Genomic DNA, 26,236 nt, shown 5'->3' with positions numbered 1-26,236 from the left:
AAGTCACATTTTTCAGGAAGGATGCCTTCGGCACAGAACTACTTTCACGCCAGAGCGGGGGGGGGGGGGGGGGGGGAATCATTCTGTAGCCAACAGGAGGCTGGACTCTGCAAGACCTGGAGAAGGGCCAGGGAGGATTTACAGACGGGGCTGGCCGTTCAAGCTGGGTCTCTCTGAGAGCCTTCCAGAACTCCGGCCAGCCTTGCAGCGACTCAGCATGCTGAGGGGGGTGGGTTAGCACAAGGGTGGACTCCTAGGAGAAGCACAACTAACTGGCAGCCTGGGGCCAGGACGGGCTCTCCAAGCTGAGGTCCACGTGGCACCAGGGGGAGAGGTAGGAAGGTGTGCAGAACACCGGACACGGAGCAGAGACCTCGGTGCGAGCCCCAGCTGTGACCAGGGGCAGGGCACTCGATTTCTGCCCGGGCTTCATCAGCTGTATGTGAAGGAGTTGGTCTGAATGACCTCAAAGGGCCCTTTCGTTCCGATGCTGGAGGCCTCTCACAGTCTCCAACCAAAGCAAATGACGGGTTTCGCTGGAAATGACAATTCTAGCATTTGCCAGATTTAAACCTTAGAAAGTGCATATCTGGCCTTTCCTCTCCTTCCCCACCATGACGTCATGGTTGAGGTTGGTGTGAACCCTGCCACTCCTTCCTGGACCACATCCGCTTGTACAGAACTTAGTGGGGTCACCTTGTGTACCGTGGGGCCACACTTCCCCTCCACAGGTGCTCAGGCCAGGGACCGGCCAATCAGATTCTCTCCCCCAATAACCTGGAGTTCTTTTTTAAGTTTATTTATTTATGTATTATTTAAAAAAAAATTTTTTTTAATGTTTTTATTTCTTTTTCAGACAGAGAGAGACAAAGCGTGAGCAGGGGAGGATCAGAGAGAGGGGGAGACACAGAATCGGAAGCGGGCTCCAGGCTCCGAGCCGTCAGCACAGAGCCCGACGCGGGGCTCGAACTCACAGACTGTGAAATCGTGACCTGAGCTGAAGTCAGACGCCCAACCGACTGAGCCACCCAGGCGCCCCTATTTATTTTGAAAGAAAGAGAGAGTACACGAGTGCAGGAGGGGCAGAGAGAGAGAGAGAGGGAGAGAGAGAATCCCAAGCAGGCTCTGCGTTGACAGTGCAGATCCTGTGGGGCTCCAACTCAAGAACTGTGAGATCAGGACCAGAGCGAAACTGAGAGTCAGACACTCAACCGACTGAGCCACCCAAGCGTCCCTCCCAATAAACTGGAATTTTAAAATTAGCGTTAATGCTCAAAAAGTAGTATTTGTTACAGGAAACTTGGACAAAACAGTGAGGCATAAGGATAATAAACACCACCCAGCATTCTATCTCTGAGTGCTAACCACTCTCAACACTTAGTGTATATGCTTCTGGCCCCTTCTCTCTTCTGTTGATTGGGTCAACAACTTATTCTCCCTCTCCATATAGATTCACAAAATGATTTCTGTTTAAAAAAAATTTTTTTTTAATGTTTATTCATTTTTTTTTGAGAGACAGAGAGAGTGAGCAGGGGAGGGCAGAGAGAGAGAGACACACACACACACAGAATCTGAAACAGGCTCCAGGCTCTGAGCTGTCAGCACAGAGCCCAATGTGGGGCTGGAACCCACGAACATGAGATCATGACCTGAGCCAAAGTTGGACGCTTAACCGACTGAGCCACCCAGGCGCCCCCACAAAATCATTTCTTAATTGAAGAAGATGATAAAGCAGAAGGAACAAAAGTGACGGGGCAGGGAGGGCTATCAAATAAAGAGTGGTCGGGGAAGAAGTGTCTGATAAAGCGCCATTAGATCAAAGACCCAAAGGAGGCAGGGAGGAAGTCTCATGGGTATCAGGGGAAAGCGTCCCGCAGAAAGAACAGCAAGTACAAAGAACCCAGAGCCCAGAGGTGGGAGTGCGCTTGGAGTTTTCTACAAGCTCCAAGTTGTCTGTGCTGTTGGAGCGAAAGGAGGTTTTGTGGGGAGTGCGGCTGGTTGGGTGGGCACTTCATGTAGGTGTGATGAGCCAGGTGGGAATTTCTAATGGATATAGAACGAGACAGGAATTCAGTGGAGGATTTGAAGCAGACGGTGGCCTGACTAGACTTGGGCTCTAGACAAATCATGGGGCCTGCAGTATGGGGCAGGGAAGCCTGTTGGTAGGTCGCCTGCAGTCTCCAGATGAGAAATGACAGTGGTTTCGGCCGGGCTGAGGCGGAAGACGAGGCGACAGAGATCAGGTCGAAGATATACTTCAGAGGAGGAGCCCCAAGATTTTTCTGGTAAGTTGGATGTGGAGCAGAAGAGAAAGAAAGAAGCCAGAGAGGACTCCAAAGTATTTGGGGTGCCAAAAAATGGGGAGGCAGCAAGCACAAAGTGGAAGGAGGGAAGAAAGCGAGGGATGCCAGAAAATCTAAGTGAAGATGTGCTTCAGAAGGAGGGTGTGACGGACTGCGGCTAATACATCTGACCACTGGCTTTGGTGACATGGAGGTCCCCTGGAGGCCTTGCTAAGGTCTCTTTCCATGGGGTAGGGGTGGGGGAAAATGCCTGAAAGGGCAGAAGAGGAGGAAGAAAGCATGGCACTGTCTGTGAGCGGAGAAATAGCCCAACGACCAGAGTAGGCCAATGGAGACGCTTTATAGGCACGATAACACCTTTGCCGGTTCAGAGGAATGAAGGAATAATCTAGAAGGACAGGAGTAGTAACAGAGTGGGATGTTGGAAGATAGCTTATGAACGAGTGAGGTCAACAGTGATGATCAGGCACGGCTAAGATTAAGCCCAGGGCAGACTCCTCACCGCCCTGCGGCCCTCCGCAAAGGCAGTAATAGATGCTCAGCTTCTGGCAGTGTCTACGGATTCTCTCAGTCTTGGGACATCTAATCCTTTGATTTCATGACATGAACCACCCAGTACTGTTAGGGCAGCACTTGGTGGACAAGTTTCTTTGCTAATGGAAATCGTGGTGGCTAGTTTTGCCATAAATGTAAAGTAACTCTTTTACGTATTATTCTTTAAAAATTTTTTAATGTTTATTTTTGAGAGAGAGAGATATCATGAGCAGGGGAGGGGTAGAGAGAGAGGGAGACACAGAATCCGAACCAGGCTCCAGTCTCTGAGCTGTCAGCACAGAGCCCAACGTGGGTTCAAACTCACGAACTGTGTAATCATGACCTGAGCCAAAGTTGGGCACTCAACCGACCGAGCCACCCGGGCACCCCAGTAACTCTTTTAAAATAGGAACTGGATCATAACAAGGTACCACTTCACGACTGTTAGGATGGCTACTATCAAAAAAATGAATAAATAAGTAGAACAAAACACAACCCAGAAAATAACAAGCATTAGCGAGGACGTGCTGGAGCCCTTGTGTGCTGTTGATGGGCATGTAAGATGGAAATCAATATGGTGGTTCCTCAGAAAATTAAAAAATAGAGTTACCACATGATCCAGCAATTCTGGGCATATACACAAAAGAATTGAAAGCAGGGACACAAAGAGGTATTTGTATATCCATGTTGACAGCAGCGTTATTCACAATAGCCAAAGGTGGAATCCACCCAAGTGTCCATGGATGGATGAATGGGTGAACACATGCCATACGTACATACAATGGGATATTATTCAACCTTAGAAAGGCAGGGAATTCCGACAGATGGTACAAAGTGAATAACCTTGAGGATATGGTGCTAAATGAAAGAAGCCAGTCTCAAAAAGTCAAATATTAGAGGATGCCCCTTATATGAGGAACCGAGAGTAGTCCGATTTTAATGGGTTTACTGGGTACGAAGCTTCAGTTTTGCAGGATGGAAGGAGGTCTGGAGATGGGTTGCACAACAATGTGAACATACTTAACGCTGTCGAAATGTACACTCAGAAGTGGTTAAGATGGAAAATTTCATGTTTTGTATTTTCAAACCATGAAAGTTAAAAAAAAAAAAAGGAGTTGAGATGTAAGCAAATTTCTTTTCTTTTTTTTTTTTTTTAACGTTTATTTATTTTTGAGACAGAGAGAGACAGAGCATGAACGGGGGAGGGGCAGAGAGAGAGGGAGACACAGAAACTGAAGCAGGCTCCAGGCTCTGAGCCGTCAGCCCAGAGCCCGACGCGGGGCCCGAACTCGTGGACCGTGAGATCGTGACCTGAGCCGAAGTCGGACGCTTAACCGACTGAGCCACCCAGGCGCCCCGAGATGTAAGCAAATTTCTAACCAGCCACTTTCCCACTGACATGACTGCTGGGAACACCAGACTGAAATGTTGGGTTAGGTGTCTGCCTCTCCTCCCTTTCTCCATCAGAACGTGAATTTCTTGAGGGCGTGGCGGGGGATCATTTATCTGAATCTCTCTAGTGGGTAAGGGCCTCAGTAGGTATTGATCAATATAATGATAACTTCACTCTTTCTATCAACACTATGTTAATAGGCATTTGTGACCTATGCAATTTTCCCCAGAGATCCCTCCTGATGGCTTATTTTTTCTTACTTTCTTCTTATTGCACGAAAATGCACATAACGTAAAATTTGCCACTGATGGCCTTTCGTACCTTCACGATGTTGTGCAACCGTCACCTCTGTCTAGATTCAGGACGGGTTCATCATCCCCAAAGCAAACCCATATCCATGAGCAGTCATTCCCCGTTCTTCATACCCCCAGCCCTTGGCAACTGCTAAATCTACGTTCTGTCTCTAAGGGTCTGCCTGTCTTGGGTGTGTCACACAAATGGAATCATACAGTATGTGGCCTTTTGTGTCTGGATTCTTTCCCTCATCATGACGTGTTCAAGGTTCATCCGGGTTGTGGAATCTATGGCACCTCATTTCCTTTTAGTGTCGAATAGCATTCCACTGTATGGCTATATACTTTCTTTGTCCATGCATCAGCTGATGGACATTGGGATGTTTCTCTCTTTTGGCTATTGCGAATAGTGCTGCTGTGAATGTGTGTATGAGGTCTTGTCTGAACCCAGATCTTTTCACTGTATACCCAGGAATGGAGTTGCTGGGTCCTATGGTAATTACATGATTAGCTTATCGAGGAACCTAATGCATTAAAGACATTTTTTAGTGTTTATTTTATTTATTTTGAGAGAGAGAGAGAGAGAAGGAGAGACAGAGAGAGAATGCAAGCAGGGGAGGGGCAGAGAGAGAGAGAGAGAGAGAGAGGAAGAGAGAGCATCCCAGGCAGGCTCCATGCTGTCAGCGGGGAGCCCAGTGTGGGGCTCGAACTCACAAACCACGAGATCGTGACCTGAGCCGCAACCAAGAGTCAGACGCTTAACTGACTGAACCACCCAGGGGCCCACTAACGCATTTTGAGAACATTAAAAAATTAGGTAAAATCACCCTGTCAAAGGAAGAAAACAGCTAACACCTTGCAGGGCGGAGACAGTGAAGAGAACAGGTAGAAAAGCTAAGCATCAGGGGATCTGTGGGCTGTGTGTGTGTCAGGAGCAGAGAGAGAAAGCGAGCAAGCGGGAGGAGACAAAGCCAGAATTGCTACAAAAGAGTGTGAAACAGAACCAACACCGTCCCCCAGACATGAAGAACGCGAATCTCGGGGAACCAGGTCAATGGGGAGAAGGAAGAAAGCTGTAAGGAGAGATGTAACCAGACAGGCATGAACTGTATCAGACTCACACTGATAGAATTAACAAGGTTCTACCCTACCGCTCACAGGGATGGCAGGAACATGCTAATTTAATTGTGCTAGGAAGCCACGGGAGTATTTTATGCCCGTCAATGCCTCATCAACCTAAAACCATATTTTATTTTTGAAACTGCAAATACTCTCTCTGGTCTGTGGGATGTCAGTTTGCTTTCTTTCTCGTTTCCTCTTTTTTTTTTTTTTTTTTAACTGCATCTTCCTGAGCCTCAGATTATCTTTTTCTGCGTGGGCACTGATTTGACCCTCTCTCTGAGATGAGAGGAATGCAGTGCAGACTGCCAGCTGTGTCCTCCTGCGGTGGCTTCTCTTCCATTCTCAGGGAGGAGACTGGGCACCCTGGGCTCAAAGTACGGCTAACGTTAGAACTTGCTGAGTCTGAAGGTCAAAGGACTGCACAGCACGCTACTGAGAAAGGCCGCACAAAAGAAGGAGATTTCGAAGAATCTGCTTTTCTGGAACAATTTAGTGCAGCGATCAGCGAAGCATGGCCGGCAGACCAAATCCAGCCAGCACCTGTTTTTGTTAATAAAGTTTTATTGGGAGACAGCCGTGCCCATCCATTTGTGTGTGGTCCGTGGCTCTTTTCAGGTCAAAATAGCAGGACCGAGTCGTGACCAAGAACGTGTGGCCTGCAGAGCCTCAAATATGTCGTTTCTGGCCCTTTAGAGAAAATGTTTGCTGACCTCTGGTTTAGGGTAGGGGCCATGTGTCACATTCAAGTGTTACAGTCCGGGTATAACAAAGAACGGTGGGATTTGGGGCAGGAAGGTGGCAGGTGAGCAAACTCTTGCTTAGGGAAAGGAAATGAGCCTTGTACTGACTTCATCTTTGGCCCTCCATTCTGTCCTGCTCTTCTCTTCCTCCTCTTTAAGTTCACAGCAGTAGACTTTACATATTATTTAAAAAGCACACAAGGCGGGGCGCCTGGGTGGCGCAGTCGGTTAAGCGTCCGACTTCAGCCAGGTCACGATCTCGCGGTCCGTGAGTTCGAGCCCCGCGTCGGGCTCTGGGCTGATGGCTCGGAACCTGGAGCCTGTTTCCGATTCTATGTCTCCCTCTCTCTCTGCCCCTCCCCCGTTCATGCTCTGCCTCTCTCTGTCCCCCCAAAAAATAAATAAACGTTGAAAAAAAAATTAAAAAAAAAAAGCACGCAAGGCCACTTCTGTCTAAATGTGCAATCCCACAGGCCAGCAGAAAAAGAGCTGCCCAGGCTGATTCCAAGGGCACAGGGCACCTGTGACCTGAGCAGGGCACAGGCTCGAGCTCCCTGGTCTGCCTGCAGGAAGATGAACGCTGGAGAAGAGGCTTTGCCAAAAGTTCCTCTGAAGGAAGAGGTCAAAGAGCCCAGTTCACACTGATGGTTTTCCATGCTAGTCTACAGATGTCTGGGATTGGGGGCCTCACCCATGCTGTGGGGTGGGAAACATATGACCCTTACCCCATGTTGCCGTCTCTGTCCCCTCTTACCAGCTCCTGCCCAATCGGATTGGCTCAGCACTGGACCAGGTCTGGCTCCTATTAACTGACAGGCAGCATCACTGTGTGGTTCAACAACCCATCTTGCTTTTCTTGGCTTCCTGTTTTCCTAAACTACTTGCCTCCCTGCCCTTTTGGCCCTGAGGGGCAGGCCAGACTCTTTCTCTTCCACTCTTCGGACTAAACAGGTAAGCAGAGTGCAGGCTTCTCCTTGGAGGCTGTCCACACGATGAAATTGGGAGAAGGCAGTTTCTCCCCAGGCTGAGATTTTTCAGCCTTGGCTGGACATTGGAATCACCTGGCAACTTTCAAAAATATGGACACCTGGATCCCACCCTGCATATTTTGATTTAGTTGGTGTGGGTGCAGTCTGGCCGTTGGGATTTTTAAAAGCTCTCTGGGTTGTTCTAATGTGTATTCAAGGTTGAGAATCATTGACCTAAGGACATTACCCCATTTCACAGTCTGCTAGAGTTCTGAATTGGGGTTTTTAAGAATCTTCTCTAGTTATTAATACAAAGCTCCTGTGTCCCACTTTGCTGTTGTCTCGGGGTGTTCAGCTCCCTTGTCAAAAGCCCTAAGGCGGGGAGGGACAAGTGGTGAATCTAGGCACTCAAATCCAAAGCCAAACAATCAATGCTGGAATAAAAGGCTTCTAAATGAATCCTTGGGGGCCAGGAAATGTTCTGACACTTCCAGAAGCATGGATAGCACTGTACCCTTGAGTAGTGAAATCATGACGTCATCCTTTAGGCAGCCTGTAGCCCATCAGTCACACTAAGCACTTAATTCTGGGTATAAACCAAGAGGCTTCCCAAGGCGGTACTTACTTCTGGGGATCTTGCTGGGGTAACTCTTCTGGCATGGTTTATACTCATCTGGAGGAGGAAAGTCTTCCACAGTATGAAACGTGAATTTCGACTCAAAGTCATCTGCCCACGTGGAAAACAGCAAAATTACTCTAGTGATTGTGATGACCCAAGTTTTGAAAATTTCCAGGAGCACACAGGTTTGCCTGCCCAGTGCAAGGGTTTTAACGGCTGGGCGATCGCCCCCTAAGACACCCATCTACCTCTCCGTGATTGCTCTTTAGCTCGGACAAGGGGAATCAGGAAAAGCGAGGTCAACAGACTCTCCCTGATCACCCACTCCGGTTTGCTTTGACCAACATCTTAAGGAAGCTTCTGAAGGCAGAAGTGCCACAGGGCTATCGAGGGTCCAGAGTCAGAGGTGGGGAACGTGACAGCAACACGGCACCAGCAGAGTCCCTGTGGCCTGAAGCTACCCCTGAGCCCCTGGGGAGGCCTTTGTTTGGGAGGGGCGAGCAGAACAGGAGTCCGCAGCCCGGCTGGTGGGAAGAAGCACGGCCTGTGTCTAGTCGGGGACGCGGGCTCCCCAGGCGGGGACGCGGGCTCCCCAAAGCGAACAGGATTTTCCCTGAGCTCCTGACTGCAAGAGGACAGGTGGCGTTCGACCCTTTCATGAGCTCAGTCCCTGCTTTGTGATCTAGGCTTTGTATCTGAGCCCAGAGAACCTTCCTTCCTATGTCCAAATTTTTGCCCTACCTCTCCCTCCGTCTAGTGGGCCTTCTATTCGTTCTTTCACCGTTTCCAGATCACTCTATTCTTTTTTAATCCAATATGCCTGGATTTCTCCGTGGAGACAGACACATGCACGCAGACACGCACAGTTTAAATGTCGGTATTCTTCCCTCTTTCTCATCTCAGACAGATGGTTAGAGGAATGGGTTCTGGAACCTCCCAGAAAGCCTCGCGAGAAACCCTATTTCACCCAACCTGTGGGCTGTTTTGTGCTAGAGTGAGCTCCTGCCTGCACCCTGAAGCATGCACCCTGAAATGGTGGGCCGGCAAACCCCCTCCAGGGGCCAGGGAAGCCCCTTCCTCGCTGGCAGCCAGCACGGGCCGAGGGCGGGCCCACTTACCGATGATATGCAGGCTTCCGTTCCGCAGCTGACCTCCCGGCTGCGGTGTCGGGGTCCAGGCTGGGGCCTGCTGGCTTCTGCTGGAAAGCTCCGTGGTGGGTGACCTCGCAGGCGGTGCTGGGGGTGGATTTAGCTTTCCCCCACTGGTCCCTTATAGAGAATTCAGAAACAGGAATGGCAGAGGCTATAACTTTCGGTGGGAGGTGAGGCGCTGAGATCTCTGGATGTAGTATGCTACGGTGAATGAAAAGGCAGCCTCTGGAGCCAAACTGTTCGGGACCGAATTCCAGTTCTCTTGCAGGGATAATGACACAGCATCCTTGCGCCTCAGTTTCCTCAACCGTGAAATGGGGATAACAGTACACCCACCTTCTAGGCTTGATGAGAGGGTTGAATGAGTGAAGTCAACTGGCGTGTAGGAAGGGCTCAATAAATGTTAGCTGCTGTGGCAATGTTAACGGTGACAACAACCTTCAGTATCAGACGGCACCGTTCAAAGAAGGGGAAACCGTTGCCCAGTCCGAAGAAAGGGAGGGACTGTCTGTGGGTGAGGTGCAGAGGGAGGTGGGACGAACGAGCTGTCGGGGCTTGCTCCTATCCCCGGGGTTCTGCTCGCGGGGGTTCCCCTGCACGGCAGACACTCTTTCTCCTTCCAGTCAATGCCTAAATCCACCCCACCTGCCAGGGCCCAACTCAAGTCCCACCTCCGTCACCAGGCCCTGATGATGCCTGTGGGAGGCTCGCTCTCCCTTGTCAGTACTCTGTGGAATGACTCATTGGCAATTAAGAAGGAGCACGTCAGTGTGGGTGTTCTACTCTTCACCTATTGAAACGATGACCACCACACCGCTATTACCTGTGACAAAATGCCCACGATTACAACCTCCTTCTCTGCCCCCCAGGTGGCCTGAGGCAGAAATTGCCCTCATTTTGTTTGTGGAAAACTAAGTTTCACATCCAAAGACACAAGGAGACGGGCCAGAACAGCATCTGCTCCTGGCCTTGGGCTTACCACCCCGGTCTTCCCTTTCTCAGAATCAGGACCCACTAGGATTTACTGGCTCCCGTAAGCAGACTAAAGGGATGAAGGGGCTACGGTGGCTGCTGACTCCTCTTCTGGAGGAAAAACTGTCCCTTCCTATGGTAAGGAGATGACACAGTGAGCCCCTGCTCTACACAATGCACTTCAGGCACATTCTCTCACTGAATATGCGTAACGATCCTCCATGAAAGGTGTTATCTCCATTTGCCAATCCCCCCCCCCCCCATAAAAGCAAGGTTCAAAACATTTAAAAACTGGCAAGAGATTACACGGGAGTGGATGGGGAGGCCAGGTTGAATTCAGATGTCTCTGAATCTAAGGCATTGTTGTTTTCACCATCCCATGAACGAATCATGGGCAGCTGTCTCACTACTAGGAATGCTGGCCTTATGGTGACCACTCAGTTGAAAACAGAATGCCTCAAACCTTCTCTCTCATGACCAAGAGCCTTACACATACGCTTGCCCTGGGGCGCCTGGGTGGCTCAGTGGGTTAAGCGTCCAACTCTTGGTTTCGCCTCAGGTCATGATCTCAAGGTTCCAAGAAGTCGAGCTTAGGCTCCTCTGCCCCTCCCCTCCCCTCAGAACACATAAATAAACTTAAAAAAACAAAACAAAACATATTCTTGCCCTTTGTATCAGGAATTCCTTATCAGGAACCTGTCTTTTCAAAATATACAAAAGGTAGGTGACAATTGCTACAAAAGTATTTCCTGCAATACTATTTACGATAAAAATATAGAAAAATATAGAAAAAAATAGAATCAACTTCATGCTAGAAATCTGGTATATACCGCTGATCATATCAATATGCTTCTGAATAAACTTCAATGGTTTGACAAGACTGCTTTCGATGGAACATTAAACAGAAAGAGAATAGAAATATTTGAATCATATATTCAAAATAGTATTAACTTTGTAAATACGTAGACATACTCAGAAAAAAAAAATGATGGGAAGTACACTGAAATGGGACAGCTTTTATTTCTGGGTGATGTTATTTTGGTGATTTCAGTTGCTTTCTGCTTGTTCTACAATGAGCTTGTATTATTTCTAATTCGAGGAAACACATTTCAGAAAGCTTCTGCCTCAAAAGATTTTCTTAAAGACCGAGGAATATGTATGTGTGCGTGTGGATGTGTGTTGGCGTGTGTTTGTGGATGGTGTTTATGAGCATGTGTGTATGTGTGTGTATGTGTGGGTATGTGCGTATGCTTTCCATTCAGAAAGACACCAGAGGTGAATGAAGCCTCCCCAGTATCTGGACATCAGTTAAAGGTACGCATACTCAATCTAACACCCTCTCTGTTAGATATGTGAAGGAATTAGTTTTACTATTTGGCTTGAAATGCAGACCTTTAGTTTTCTTGAGTCAGCACGAGAACCTGCCAGAAAGAAGGCAGAATGCTAATCCAGTCTGTGGAGGGCCAGTGCGGATTGTGGCTGGGGGCCAGCGTGTAATAACTCGGGCAGAAATTACAGCAGAGACCTGGTTCTGGAAACAAACTGCATCCACAGCCCCCTCCACCGCAGAGAGGAGATTTGGGTAAATGAGCGATGAGAGTAAGAATAAAAAAACCCTTCTCTAGAGCTCAATGTTGCCAGGCCCTGGTCCAGCAACCACACAAGGTGGGAATTATTGCTATCCCCATTTAACAGATGAGGAGAAGAAAGCACAGAGAGGCTAAGGAATTGTTCAGGGTCACACAGCTAGTAATTGCAAGGTGATTAAGGCCAGAATGCCTGGCGAGGGGTTTGCATGACCTTGGACAAATTTTTCAACCCCTCTCCCCCTTGGTTTCCTGTCTCTAACATGAATACAACATAAAGTCTCATACAGCAAGTTTCATCGTGCTCCGCGAGGGGCATTGATAGCTCGGTTCTAAAACAAAATCCTAAGAGTTAAGACGTCTCAGGGTGTCCCCAAGTGGCTCCTAGAAGCAGGCCTCTGGCTGTGTCCCTAGCACCTCCATAATTACTGGCAGGGCTGGGTGATCCTCTGATATGGCCACCCTGGACTGGGACAATGGTGCTTACCTGGGCCTCGTCCGGGCCTCTTCTTCTGCACGAACGTCTGGGATCCCGGAGGAGCTGGAGGTGTAGGCAAGGCTTGAACACTGGACTTGGGTGGCTGGGCCTGGAAGCTGGGAGACTTGGGGGGCAGCGGGGGTGGGGCTTCAATGCTGTTGTTAGCTCCTGGCAAAGGCGGCGCAGGCACAGAGGACCTCGGGGTACAGGAGGCATAAAGAGGGGGTGGGGGTGGTGGGGGCGGTGGGGCGGGAGGCTCCCGCACATCTTGGGCGGGGCTGGTAGCATCTGCACTGAGCCCCGGATACCCACAAGGTGGGAGGAGGGGGAGTGGGGGTGGGATGGGTGGTAGGTGCAAGGGGGTTAGTTGAGGCTTCACTGCCTTGTCACTGAGAACGGAGGCCAGGGGAAGGGGGGGTGGAGTTGGGGGAGGGGGCGGAGGGGGAGGGGGAGGTACGGAGGGGAGAGGGGGTACAGCCCCTGGGGGGTTCCCTTTGGTGGGTGGGCCAGGTGGGGACACCAGCGGAGTTTTGGTGGGGGAGGAAGGGGGTAGGGGTGGGGGCAGGGGCGGAGGAGGTGGGGGTGGGGTAGGAGGCGGTGGGGCGGGCATGCTGGGGCGAGGAGGGACTGTCCTGGCAGCGCCGTGCACCTCAGAGGCACTGCCTAGCCTGGGAGATGCAGGGGGGTTCAGCGGGCCACTGATAGTTTTGATAGGAAGCCGGGGAGAAGGCGCCCGGGAGCCAGGGGCCTGCCCTGTCTTGCCACCTGGAAGTAAACAAGCTCTGAGTTAGGTCAGCCACAGAGGACGGAGGAACCCAAGTATGTGGGCGGCTGTGACAGATGCCGTCCAGCGTGATGTCAGCCAAATGCATGGTGGACGCTCTCTTCCTGCACGCTCACGGGGAGACCTCAGGTGCGGCAGCTGTCCCACGAGAGGGCTGGCTGGACCGGCCCCAAGGTCCTTGCAAGTGCCAGCCTTCCTGTTCCAGCCCATCTCTGCCCGCACCTGCCAAGGGCCCACGAGTCTCCCAGCCCAGGGCACAGGGCTGCTCTGACCCTCTCTGCCTTCCCTTACCTCAAGGCCACCCTCACACTCATTCACCGTTACCGACTGGGTCAATCCAGTCGGGTACCCAGCCTTTACATCCTAGTTTGGATCCTCAGCCGTACCAACTAGAAGCTCCTTGCTAGGGAGGTTTTCCTCATTTCCAGCATTTTGTGAACAAGGACTTTGGTTTTGCATCAAGACCAGAAGATCCATCATTCCTCGAATATATAAGTAACTCAGAAGTCAGTGGGAAGACACACAGCCTTGGGGATCCAGGTCCGACGACCTTGAACCTCCCAGTCCCACGGCTCTGGAATTTCAAAGCCTCTTTTTCCGAAGACATGTCCATTTCCAGTGGGCTCTCGGTCTCCTGATGTCCTGGCTTCCTCGCCGCACAGATCCACGAACCCCAACTTGAAGCCCAATGCCTCTTTGGAAGTCAACAAACCTGGAGTAGCATGCTGCTCCCAGTGACGTGTGTTTGGCATACTTCATGGAAGACTGGGGTGGAGGTGCTCCCTAGGAGGGGCCTTGTCGCTCTCTGTGCACCCTTTTGCTGTGCTTCTTATCCTTTTGTCCCTCACCGAGGACAAAAATGTTTTGTTTTTGTCTCTCCTTGTTTAGTGCATGGAAATTCTGCAGCCACTGCTCTAATGTGTCTTCGGAGCATCCCTGTCCACTCAGAAGGCTCGTTAAAATACTCCTCTAAGTAAATATAGTGCTCTCCCTAATGGAATTCTAGGGAAGCCATATTTTCCTATTCTTGCACCCCTGTAATTTACAACCCCCTTGAAAACACGTGGCGAACGCTTGAAAAGATGGTTGCTTCTCAGACAGCTTCCTGGGTGTTGCAGAATAGGAAACACAGCTGCCGAATCAGATTATAAACCCCAGCATCTGGCAGCGGTTCGGAGCTTTCCTGCTGGTGCGTCCCCGGGTGTGTTCACCCAACCAGGCGCAAGATGGTACCCCAACGCACTTGACCCCAAAAGCCAGGCCATTCAAAGCAAGGTGTGGTGGCGGCGACGCTGGGGCTGAAACTCGGTGGGCAGGATGACAGTATCGGGCTTTCCAAAAGGATGGTGACCCTCCTCTGGCTACGATGTGACAGTTACCTGGGCAGCATTGCTTTTACAAGTCTCAGCTACAGGATGGCTGCTCGGAAGGCAGGGTGGTGGTGCCATTATTCCTCTGCTGAGGATTTCCTTTGGGGGTGGTCGTGGAAGAGACAATGTCTTCGCACGGAGGCATCCACCCTGGCTGACTGGATCCCCTCGGGGCCTGAGGCAGGCACCACCATAACACCCGGCTGACCGTGGCCAGGAGTGAGGGCCTCCGCCTGGCCTTTCCAAGGACAGGACCTACCGCCCCCTGCGATTCTAACATTAGACATTTCATGTGAGGTCTAGGGCAGGTGTCAGGCTCAGGGATGCCTGCCTTCAAGGTCTTAAGCCTGTTCCCATAGCACACAGAGATGAAGACAGAGGACCAAGGCAGGTCCCTAACCAGGCCGAGGCCTCCCTATATGTCTGCTTGCTCCCTGAACTTTAAAGGAATAGCAAGTTTGAGGAGGAGCAGATTTCAGCCGCTGAGTAACCAATCCTGACTTTCTAAGTGACTAAGGACACCATGTCTCCAAGATTCAGAAACGCTCAGAATGAGTCAGTTAAAAACACAGGAGCCTCTGCTGACTAAGCGGCCAGGCGAATGAGACGTGGGCAAACCTATCTTTATTGTGACATGAACAGCAGAGGCAAGGAAGGCACAAATCCTCATTCGGCTTATGCTCATGCCCACTCCAGGATGAAGCAGACAGCTGGCAGCACACGTGTAAGGTGAGGCCCCCAGGAGAGAGGAATTAGCCTGCGTGCAGGCCAGGAAGCCAGGTAGCAGGGGGCCCGTGGAGACAGCCAAGGGGAGTAAGTGCCAAGGGAAGGAAGGAGGAGGTTTTCCTTTATAACATAGACGTTAACCCTGGAAATCCAAACAGAAACACAAAAGGAGGCCACAAAGCGGGTGGGGAAAGGCCAGCTGGAGTGCATCTAGAGCCTGGGGGGTTATCAAAAGATGAAATATGTTTTGGGGCACCCGGGCGGCTCAGTCGGTTGAGCTTCCGACTTCGGCTCGGGTCATGATCTCACGGTCTGTGAGTTCGAGCCCCGCGTCGGGCTCCGTGCTGACCGCTCAGAGCTTGGAGCCTGCTTCCGATTCTGTGTCTCCCTCTCTCTCTGCCCCTTGCCTGCTCATGCTCTGTCTCTCTCTGTCTCAAAAATAAATAAACATTAAAAAACATAAATTTTAAACAGATGAAATATGTTTTCCTTCTTCAACCTGTGGGTGTTTCCAGAAGATCTCGGACTGCATGGAAGTCTCATTACACGTTCCATAGTACCCAGTTTACTCATCCTATCTTATTTTAACGGCCACTCCTTCGGAGCGCTAAGCCAAGGCCACATTATGACTTTGGAAGACATTTTAGGGACGTGTTGCTATAAAGACAAATAGAATCTTTGACCCTAAAAGTGATTTTAAAAGAAATCCAAACATTTTCACGGACTCCCAAAAGTACTGTGAGCAGTAGACTCTGTGCTTTCTGGGCCTCATGGCTCTCTGCAACCATGCTACCTCCTTATGCATTCCACTCAACAAATATTTACTGAACACCTACCATACATCAGGCATTTTTAAGGCAGTGAAAAGAAACACAGCTCCTGCCTTCACAGAGTTTATATTTAGAGGGAGACGACAGAAATAAACTAACGAGTAAATACATATCGGATGGTGAAAAGTAATACAAGAAAATTAAATCAGTGTAGAGGGGATATGGAGTCAGGGGGTGGGACTGATATTTTTTGTGGGCTGGATGCATAAAGCCTCACTGATAGGTTGATCAGGTGCCACATGAGCAGAGACCTGAAGGATGGGAGAAAATGAGCTATGTGGACACCTGAGGAAGAGTGTTTCCGGTCAAGAGAGCAGTCAGTGCAAGGGCCCTGTGGCAACAGCATGCCTGGTGTGGGCAAGAACAGCAAGGAGGACAATGTGGCTGAAATGGAGGGCGTGTGCTAGCAAGAGCGGGAGGCAAGACCATGGAGAGGTAGCAGAGACTAGAGCCCTTCTCTCTGAATGGCCAGGAAGCTGATGGAAGTGTTTTGAGAGAGGAGAGCCACGGTCGGTCTTACTCTGACATGGCACCCAGCCCATGCATCTGTTTACTGTCTCTGTCTTTGAGATTCCATCCTGTAGCATGCATCATCGGTCACTTCATTATGGATTTCCATCTCCTCTACAGAAATCAATGCCTGTCTTCACAGAGTGGCTCAAACCCCACACACTTGTGTCCTACAGGAGACAGGTAGGAATGGAGACGACCTGGCTTCCTTTGGCCGGTCCCTGTTAAACCTGACTGGGTATTTCTCCTATCTTTTCTTCTGTGAAGAGAAACTAGTGGACATTTTATACCCTACAGGATGTTTATTTGCTATCACTCAGGAATTTGGGAAAAGAAAGCGGCCTTGAGAAATGTCAACTCTCTTTGCCAAGCCCTTAGCAGAAAAGAGGAAATGAAATGGCTTCTGAGAGGGTTTCAATTGGACCTCAAAGCACCCTAGTGCCCTTATCTTTGCTGGACTTTATCAGTAGGTGACAGCAGCAAATGCACCTCCTTATGTCAAACAGCCACAGGTTATTAGCAAAGCCACATGATAGAAGATTCTATGCCAGCAATGCTTGGGGCTTGATATTCCCTGATTAATGACATTCTTGGAGTTTATTTCAGCTTGCTGGCTAAAGAGAACAATAATAGGAAAAGTATTCCCATTACCCACAATAAATATATATTTGCCCAATTTTAATGCAATGCTTTCAAAACATCTGATATCCGCTAACACACAAATGGCTGCAGTAGACTGGTTGCAGAAATGGCCTTGCTTGTCCACTCCCTCCTGATTCTGTATCTTTGAAATGTGATTTTACAGATCCTGTCATCAAGAGGTGAAGTGTCTTTCTCCACCCTCGTTTCCGGGCCAGCCCTGTGGCTTGCTTTGGGTAAGAGGATGCGGTAGGAAGAGATATTGTGCCAATTCTCAGACTAAGTCTTAAGAGACGTTATATACTTCCGTCCTCTTTGTTGGAACCCTGCCACCGACGTGCACAAAATCCCAAATGGTCTGCTAGCTACCGAGAGACTGTATGGATCAGTCAGGTCTGTCGTTTCAGCTGAGGCACCAAAGAACAAGAACTGTAAGATTAGCTAAAGCCAATTACCCAAGCTGGAGTTAGTAGAGGGGGCCCAGCTGAGACCACCCTAAATGGCCAACCACAGAACTATAAGCGAAATAAGTGGCTATTTAAAGCCCGTAAGTGTTAGGCTATTTTGTTACACAGCAATGCCTAACTGATACAATGACTCACATTACAGTGATGTCACTATGATTTTCTAACGCGATTTATACCCTTCATCCGTACTTTGCCGTCTGAGCCCCAGTCACAGCTTTGCGAAACACTACACACTATGGCAAATCATTCTTCAGTAATTACAAAGGGATGACTTACAAGACCCCTTGAGCATGATGTTTTGGATACTTTCAGTACGTGCTCCCCAATCCATGCTATACGACTTTTCACTAAAAACACGTCACCACCCTCCTGGCACGTGAGGATCGCCCTGTTGGTTCCACACGTTAAGGAAGGAAAGACCACGAGGCAGCCAGTCTGAATTGTCCCTTACCTGCTGCATCCCTCTGGCCTGCTGGACGCAACACTGGAAAGCCACCGGCAAACAGATCTCCCAGGGCTGGGGGTGTGCTTCCGCCTCGAGAGTTTGCAGAACCTCCTCCTTCTTTGTTGCCTCCCTTAGAACCTTGGCAGAGAAGAGGCAGGTGGGTGAGGACTTGTGAGCAGAGCTGAGCCGCCAGTTGTCATCCCGGGCCCGTGGTCCAGCACCGCCTGGGGCAGCCCTCCAGCCTTCCCCTTCTAGTGGGCATCATTCCCAAACGCCCTCTGCCCGGATGCCCCGCAGACTCCTGCAGCTCGTGCTGTCTGCTGTTCCCTCTGGACCTAACCACGCAACTGACCATCAGCAGCCGAGTACCCTGAAGAGTGGCCGAAACAAAGGGGCCTAAATGCTGCCATTCCGCAGATGCCGGCAGGGGACCCGGCAGCACCTTTCGAATGAGAACGCTCACACACTGCAGGTGTGGCGCCGGCCCTATTTTCAACTCGACGGTTGTTGTGGGAGGACCAGACAGAGAAAACCCAGAGATTTAGTTCAGCCCGTAATTTTAACTTCTTGTCCGCAGAGTCTGGCCCAGAATGGCAAGCAGGAAGTGAAGGTCTGCAACGATTTGTGCTTTGGCATTTTCCTTCTCTGTCTCCCTGGCTCTCACTCCCTGAGCCCCTTACCCTTCCCTGAATCTTTTCTTCTACAGGAGAGAAAGCTCGTGAAACCCTGGGGGGCAGGGGTCACTAATTCCAGCCTTCCAGACGTGTGTGATGACCAACTGTGTACGATCAGAAGACGTTCGGCTGAGGGAAGAGTTCCTAGCAAGAAATGTTCAGAGCCTGCAGCTCACTTGCACAGAGAAATCAGGGCACAGTGCCCACTGGTGGATGAATGGGTTTAGATTATTCTGAGTATTCATATACATTTACCTATTCACTGGCATGATTAGGAAACGAGTGTTCCGATCAAATGGGTTTGTCTGGTAACTGGGCTTAACCAATTAGATGGCGGGTCCAACTGGAAACTAATTTTTCAATGCTTATTTATTTTTGGGACAGAGAGAGACAGAGCATGAAAGGGGGAGGGGCAGAGAGAGAGGGAGACACAGAATCGGAAACAGGCTCCAGGCTCTGAGCCATCAGCCCAGAGCCCGACGCGGGGCTCGAACTCCCGGACCCCGAGATCGTGACCTGGCTGAAGTCGGACGCCCAACCGACTGCGCCACCCAGGCGCCCCTGGAAACTAATTTGTATTGCAACTGCTGAAAGTACTCTAAAATAATTTGTCTATCCTTGTGTATTAACACATATAGTTACAGATACTAGATACAATTATACTTTTAGGACTATCCTTGGGAATTACCATCACGTGCATCATTGAAAACTACATGAAGACATAATAAGAGACGGCATTGGTGAATAGTTCCGCATGTATTATTTCAACCTTCAGCAATCTTGATGAAAAAAAGCAAAAAAGCAGGTATGGTCATCTTCCCCCATCTCGTAGGTAAGCAGACTGAACCTCAGAGAAATCCCCAGATTTGCCGGGTAGCAGAATCAGGCCTCAGCCTGGATCATCTCTACTCTATACATAGAAAGCTGCAGTCATCTGACCCTAGGAGAGAAATCTGAGTACATCTTTCTCCTCGTGAAAACAAAAACGTGGCATATTTTTATTATTATTATTATTTATTTTTGGGACAGAGAGAGACAGAGCATGAACGGGGGAGGGGCAGAGAGAAAGGGAGACACAGAATCGGAAACAGGCTCCAGGCTCCGAGCCATCAGCCCAGAGCCCGACGCGGGGCTCGAACTCATGGACCGCGAGATCGCGACCTGGCTGAAGTCGGACGCTTAACCGACTGCGCCACCCAGGCGCCCCTAACGTGGCATATTTTAATGATGACACTTTAATTTTTCTCTCACTGAGTTTGAGGGCTATGAGGGTGCAGGGTAGGTGATCTTTAGAGGTTATCTCACGGTCAATAAACGCAAAGTGAAATCGCCAGACAGTGGAATATTAGTCATTGGCACGTGCTATGGTATGGATGAACTTTGAAAACAGCGTGCTAAGTGAAGGAGCCAGTCACAAAAGGCCACAGAGTGTATGATTCCATTTATAGGAATAGCCCAAAGAGGCAAATCCATAGAGACAGAAAGTGGACTTAGTAGCTGCCAGGGATGGGGGGAGAGGCAGAATGGAAAGTGACTGCTAATGGGTGCGGGGTTTCCTTGTGGAGTGATGAAAACGTTCTGAAACGAGACAGGGGTGATGGCCGCAACCACACTGTGAATGGGTCAATGCCACGGAATTGGACGCTTTGGTGCTTAACACGGTGAATTTCATATTATGTGGATTTTGTCACGGTTAAAAAGAAGCTATCCCACCACGTTTTTGTGTGTTTAGCGTTGGAACAGGGGTAGAAGATACACCATGGATCATCTGCCGACCTGGAAAGGAAGCTCCGATTCTCTCACCCACGTGGCCTGTGCATTGAGCAAGTCTGCTATGGCCCAGAGTGGGTGCTGGGTAACTTCCCTGAGCAGGCCAGCGGTGCCTGGCTGAGCCTCCCGTGGCCTGCCCTCGCCTCACAGCAGGCCTAGCCCTGCCGCTCACTTACTCTCAATTTGTGGGGCACTGCGGTCATTGATCTGTGTGACTTTCCGTAGGCGAGTTCCCTGCTGGATATCAGCCAACAGAGCGCTCCGACCTTTGGGGTCTGCCTTTCTCAAGCTGGAAGCGTCTGTACCCACCTGTAAGGGAATAAGAGGGATCCGATTAGAACCGCATGTAATAACACAATCCGCTGTTTGCTAGTATAACTTCCTGCGTCGGCTCCTTTCTGCCTGTAAACATCTTTCGATTTGCACAGCTTCTTGGGGCTCTCTTCTCTCTGCTGGATGGGATGCAGCCCAATTCATGGATCGCTGGATAAAATAAGATCTTTAGCATTTACTCTGTTGAATCTCGCCTCTTTTTTTTTTAAACACTTCCATTTTCGCGTGAGCTGACATGGTAGGGGTCTCCATGGGCTTGTAGAACCAGGGAGCACCAGAAAGAACATATGTAGGCTGGTGACAAATAAGAGGAGGGGTTGGGTTGTGCTGGAAGATAGAGTCCGGAGGAAACACAGTTAGAAGGTTTATACCATGTGAACCGAGATCTTGCTAAACATTTCTCAAAGCCAGAAATACTTCTTAGCTCTTGCTATTTGGGGGAGGCCATGTGTCTTCGGTGTTTGGCTTAAATAGCACCACTTCAGAGGCTTTTTTTGACCCCCCCCCCCCCCAGTCTAAGCAAGGCCACCCAGTGTTCTCTCTAAGGGTACCCTATTCCTTTTTCCTCTGCTAACTTCTATCGCCTGACGTAAACTTGTATCTGTCTCTCCTCGTGGAAAATTTCCATCTGTGGTTACGAGTTGAGGGTCCACCACCCCCAGAGGACTCTGTCAGGAAAAAGACCTTGTTCGTTTTGTTCACAAATTATTTCCAGAGGGTATAACAGGACCTGGCCACAGGTAGGCGCAGCGGCTACCAGACGAATGAATGAGCGCGTGAACTAGACCCAGGACGTAGAGTACATTGACCTTGCTTTCAAGGGCATTGTGGGCGTGCCAGGGAGACAGGGCACACATGCATGGAATTAAGCCATGACATGGTAAACATATGATGCAAGTCCCACAGAGAGGAAGGTCACCGAGAGTTCAGAAGTGGCCATATTTGCCAGGCTGCAAAGGAAGGTAAGAGACCTTGAGATGGTCCTCGAAGTAGAGACAGGATTTACAAATCCTTGCTGTAGCCATTTTCCGTTCAGAAAAGGACAATCCAGCTTTGTTGGCTATTTAGTCAGAGACTCTCCAGTGTCACAGACTAGAAACAAAGGCAATTGTGGTTTTAGCTAAAATGTGCTGAGGGTGTATTTTCACTGGCTGCCTCTACTGCCCTGGTGATGTATCTTCCATGGGCTTTGAAGGACATAAGCTTCAAAGTTGGGTTCTTGCTGCCCGGAAACATGCTTTTTGAACCCTTGAAGGGCGGGGGCTCATGGACAATAGTCAGTAACAGAGCTGAGCAAGGGGCCCCAGCCCTGATGATACACGTTTTTAGAAAGCATTATTAATGCACACGTACAGCAGGGCATTTCTCACACAACATGCTTTTAAAGTCTATCGATAGAAACCATTAATATCCATAAATCCTTTTAAACTGCCAAGTTTTGAAATCTTTTAGAGTTTCCTCTCATTTTATTTACAAGTAGTTCATGGCAGGAATAAAAGGCCAAGGGAAATATCATGACCCAGTCAAGAGGGTATGAAAACTTTTGCAAAAATCTAGCATCACAATCTCGACATGTATTATTTTCAGAGGTTAGGGAGAGAAAGCGCTTTGGAGCTTTCTTCCTAGTTACAAGATAAATAACACAGTGCATTATAATGATAGTCATGGCTCAACTCAGGTGACAGCCTTGGGGACGGCAAGGGTTAGAACGGTGTGTTCTTCTGTCAAAGAAGTAGCTGGGCCCAGGAACAAACCTTGTCGCTAATTATCCCGCTGTGGGCGAGTGGGTCATCTTATACAATTTTTTTTTTCAAATATTTATCTTTGGGAGAGCTCAAGCTGGGGAGGGGTGGAGCGAGGGGGACAGAGGATCTGAAGTGGGCTCTGCCCTGACAAGCTGACAGCAGCTAGCCCGATGTGGGGCTCGAACTCATGAACCATGAGATCATGACCTGAGCCGAAGTCGGATGCTCAACCAACTGAGCCACCCAGGTGCCCCCGATCATCTCATCTAATTTAAACTTGATTTTTTAATTTATCACCAAAATGTATCCCCTACACCCTGATCTTGCCCATCCCAAACTTTTTAGGTGAGGGCTATGAAGAACATTAAGAGCCCTTGGGATAATGACTTTGAGTACCTACTTAGCACAGGCCTCAATATATTCTTGATGATTCCACATGCCAAGATTTTTTGATAAACATTTTCCAAGTCAGCATGAGGACATGGCGAGTCACCTCATGTTTACATGCTGCAGTTCAACTTGCGGGACTAAATGGAACATTCCTTCTTTGACTTCTTGGCTTTCTTTCCTGCTGTACTGTCTACCCTGATGATTTTCCACTAGAGGGCTCTCCCTCCCCTGATATGGATATGGCATCAGTCCGTCCTCTCTGGTGAGGTCCAGAATGAATAACTTCAGGGCTAAGGGGACCATGTAGATTGAGTCTTCATGGGTTTTGCACAAAAGGACATCTAAGGACATATTCATTTGCACACTGAAAACTGTGTTACTCAGTGGCAGTCGTTTCTACGCCATCTGCAATATTTATTAGCAATTCAATCATAATGTGCTTCTTAAAAAACCCTATGAAGTCTTGTTACTGTGGTTACAGGGCACAGAAACAGAAAAGGGAAGATTTCCAAATATTCACTGGTTCTTTTATTCTATGCAAATCCTGGTTATTAGCAACTCACTAAAAATATAATCAACAGAGAGAAAGCCACTCCTGGACACTTGTCCTGTGACAAATATAGCCACCAAACATGTCTCCCTCGCCCCACGTGCATGTGCAAGGGTGCACGTGTGTGTACACACACACACACACACACACACACACACACACCCAAAACCAAAACATTCCTTCGATGTTTGCTGTTGTTCTTTCTTAACCTTGTTATTGAGTGTGGCAATTTCCTGAGTTCCACATAAACCTTTTGTGGACTCAGTTCCCCAGTAGTGAGCTCCAAATGGAATAGCGTGAACCCCAAAAAGATGCCACGTAGCAGAACAGCAATGCAAATTAGCCCATCCCGAGCCGTGCAAAGGCTGAAGAACCCAAGTGAGCCAGTAAGATCACAAAGACAAAAACAAAGACAGTTCTGACCAGGCCAAGGTGGTGAAGTGTCTGTCCTCCCCTCTCGATAAATTATAAAAGCTTTTGCATGTCCCTTTGTCATCTCAGCAAATGAGTCCATCAGGTTCCAGTGGGGTTTGGGCGGGGGTGGAGGGATGGGGTGGGGGACGGCAGTCCAGCCCAGATCAAAACCTTGAGCTGCATGTCCTGCTGTCTGCCGCTTTGCTGCCATATGCCATTACTGCATCTGTCTGATTCATGCCGATTTTTGTGAGAAACACCAATTAAAAAAACCCCAGCCAGTTAATCCAAATCTGGCAGGCTGCCTATCTCAAGGATGCTCTAAATCCTATCGTATTCGCACAATGTCAGCCTCGCAGCTTCCTAAAGGTACATTCTCCAATGTGGCTGCTAAACCTAAAATTAGTTCTCCGGTGTCCAGGCACACGGCCTGCCCATTACCTAGGCCCTCAGCCCACTCCCGCCTTCTCCAAACTTGGGGGCAGGCAGCTCTCAGCAGCCAGCGTCCTGGGATCCCGTTACCAAACCTGAATCCCCAGGACACTGCCCCACCTGCTGGGGGGGCACCCCCTCCCCAGCACTGCCTCCCACCTGCCATTACCATCTTTATGTGGGAGAACACAGAGAGCCTGGGATCCCAAAGAGAGACACAGAATATTTTCACAGAAAATTAACTGACACAATGTTCCTGACACCCCAAATGTGCATAAGTCAGGCTGTTCCAGAAGGAGGTGTACTGGGATCCAACAGCGGTAGGTCTCGTTTTCAGAAATCCAAATAGGCAATTAAAATCCACAAGCAAGAAGAATGGACTCTCTAACCTCCTTTACTAAAGTCTGGTTTCCTGAACCACTGCATGCAGACCGTGACTGGTCCCTAGAGGACAGAGGTACCTCGTGCAGGGCTACCTCCTTTAAAGGGAGGGCTAAGGGGCGCCTGGGTGGCGCAGTCGGTTAAGCGTCCGACTTCAGCCAGGTCACGATCTCGCGGTCCGGGAGTTCGAGCCCCGAGTCGGGCTCTGGGCTGATGGCTCGGAGCCTGGAGCCTGTTTCCGATTCTGTGTCTCCCTCTCTCTCTGCCCCTCCCCCGTTCATGCTCTGTCTCTCTCTGTCCCAAAAATAAATAAACGTTGAAAAAAAAATTAAAAAAAAAAAAATAAATAAAGGGAGGGCTAAAACAGCACAACAGGTCCCAAACGGAGCCACTTGTCCCCAAGAGAGCAGACCAAGACAAAACTGCAGTCTCAGCCCTTCCTGAGAATGTGAACTTTCCCCAGTCGATCTGGAATTATCCTACCAGCACCCATAAGGTAATTTGTGTGATTGATCCCTGCCCTTCCCTTTGCCCTTTGCTTGCCTGAAACATTCCTTTCCTTTGTTTATGACTTCCCTGTCCCACCCTCTTTCTGCCTTTACCACTCGGTACAGCTCCGCCCATCTCCTTTCTATTTGCTCTAAGGGATGCTCCTTGATTCCTGAATCACTGAATAAAGCCAATTAGATCTTTATGTTTACTCAGTTGAGTTTTGTGTTTTAACAGGCGGGAAAGCAGAATTAAAGGCCCCTTCGTTGGGGCTCTAGGTGTATCTGTTCCTATTCTCAAGCCCTCAGCGAAGGACATCCCCTGCAGTCATCTCCTCCCCAGGATGACTGACTGCTGTAGGCTGGCAGCTACTTTCTTGCCCAGGGGCCTGGAGGCCATCTCAGACCCTTCCCTTTTCCTCATTCCCAACAGCTACTCAAGTCCCAAGCTCCTACGGATTCTTCCTGAGTGATCTCTGGAACCTGGTTCCTTTTCTGCATCCCTGCTATGCTGACTTAATGCAGGTGATGGCATTCCTCCCAGGCTGCTCCAAAATATACCACTTTGGCATATTGATTATTTTGAATTAAAGGGACATAGGAAATCACCAATACAAGGACACTGACCGTCCTTTGTTCCCCTGTTAGCAGGAGATAAATTTCTCATGTGAATAGTATCCTCCTTGTACCAGGAGGAAAGGAGGCATCCTTATCGTCATCGATAGGGAATTCAAGGCTGAGAGGGCTGTGTAAACAAACCTTGTTACTTCTTTTCCAATGAACTACCCCAAGCCTAAACTTCCTTGTCTTGCTGATTCTTTACAAACATACTGTTTCTTCGTCTAAAAGGTCTACAAGCTGCCTACCTACCCTATGACCCAGCAATAGCACTGCTAGGAATTTACCCAAGGGATACAGGAGTCCTGATGCATAGGGGCACTTGTACCCCAATGTTTACAGCAGCACTCTCAACAATAGCCAAATTATGGAAAGAGCCTAAATGTCCATCAACTGATGAATGGGTAAAGAAATGGTGGTTTAGGGGCGCCTGGGTGGCTCAGACGGTTAAGTGTCCGACTTCAGCTCAGGTCACGATCTCGCGCTCCATGAGTTTGAGCCCCGCGTCGAG

General features: G+C 49.3%; 1 protein-coding gene across 2 annotated transcripts in view; it reads right to left on the bottom strand.

The window, feature by feature from the left end:
• The window catches only part of WIPF3 (WAS/WASL interacting protein family member 3), an 83,252-nt gene that overhangs the window by 6,939 nt on the left and 50,077 nt on the right, over positions 1–26,236 (bottom strand). For both annotated transcript variants that reach the window (XM_047850363.1, XM_047850364.1), the window contains exons 3-7: positions 20,551–20,683; positions 17,937–18,068; positions 12,169–12,924; positions 9,091–9,240; positions 7,979–8,080 (exon numbers count right to left, since the gene is read on the bottom strand). In XM_047850363.1, coding sequence (XP_047706319.1) covers positions 7,979–8,080; positions 9,091–9,240; positions 12,169–12,924; positions 17,937–18,068; positions 20,551–20,683 — 1,273 coding nt within the window. The remainder of the gene's footprint in view (positions 1–7,978; positions 8,081–9,090; positions 9,241–12,168; positions 12,925–17,936; positions 18,069–20,550; positions 20,684–26,236) is intronic.

This window comes from Prionailurus viverrinus, chromosome A2, assembly GCF_022837055.1.
Source record: "Prionailurus viverrinus isolate Anna chromosome A2, UM_Priviv_1.0, whole genome shotgun sequence".
Classification (NCBI taxonomy): Eukaryota; Metazoa; Chordata; class Mammalia; order Carnivora; family Felidae; genus Prionailurus; species Prionailurus viverrinus.
This window is presented reverse-complemented; position numbering and strand designations above follow the sequence as displayed.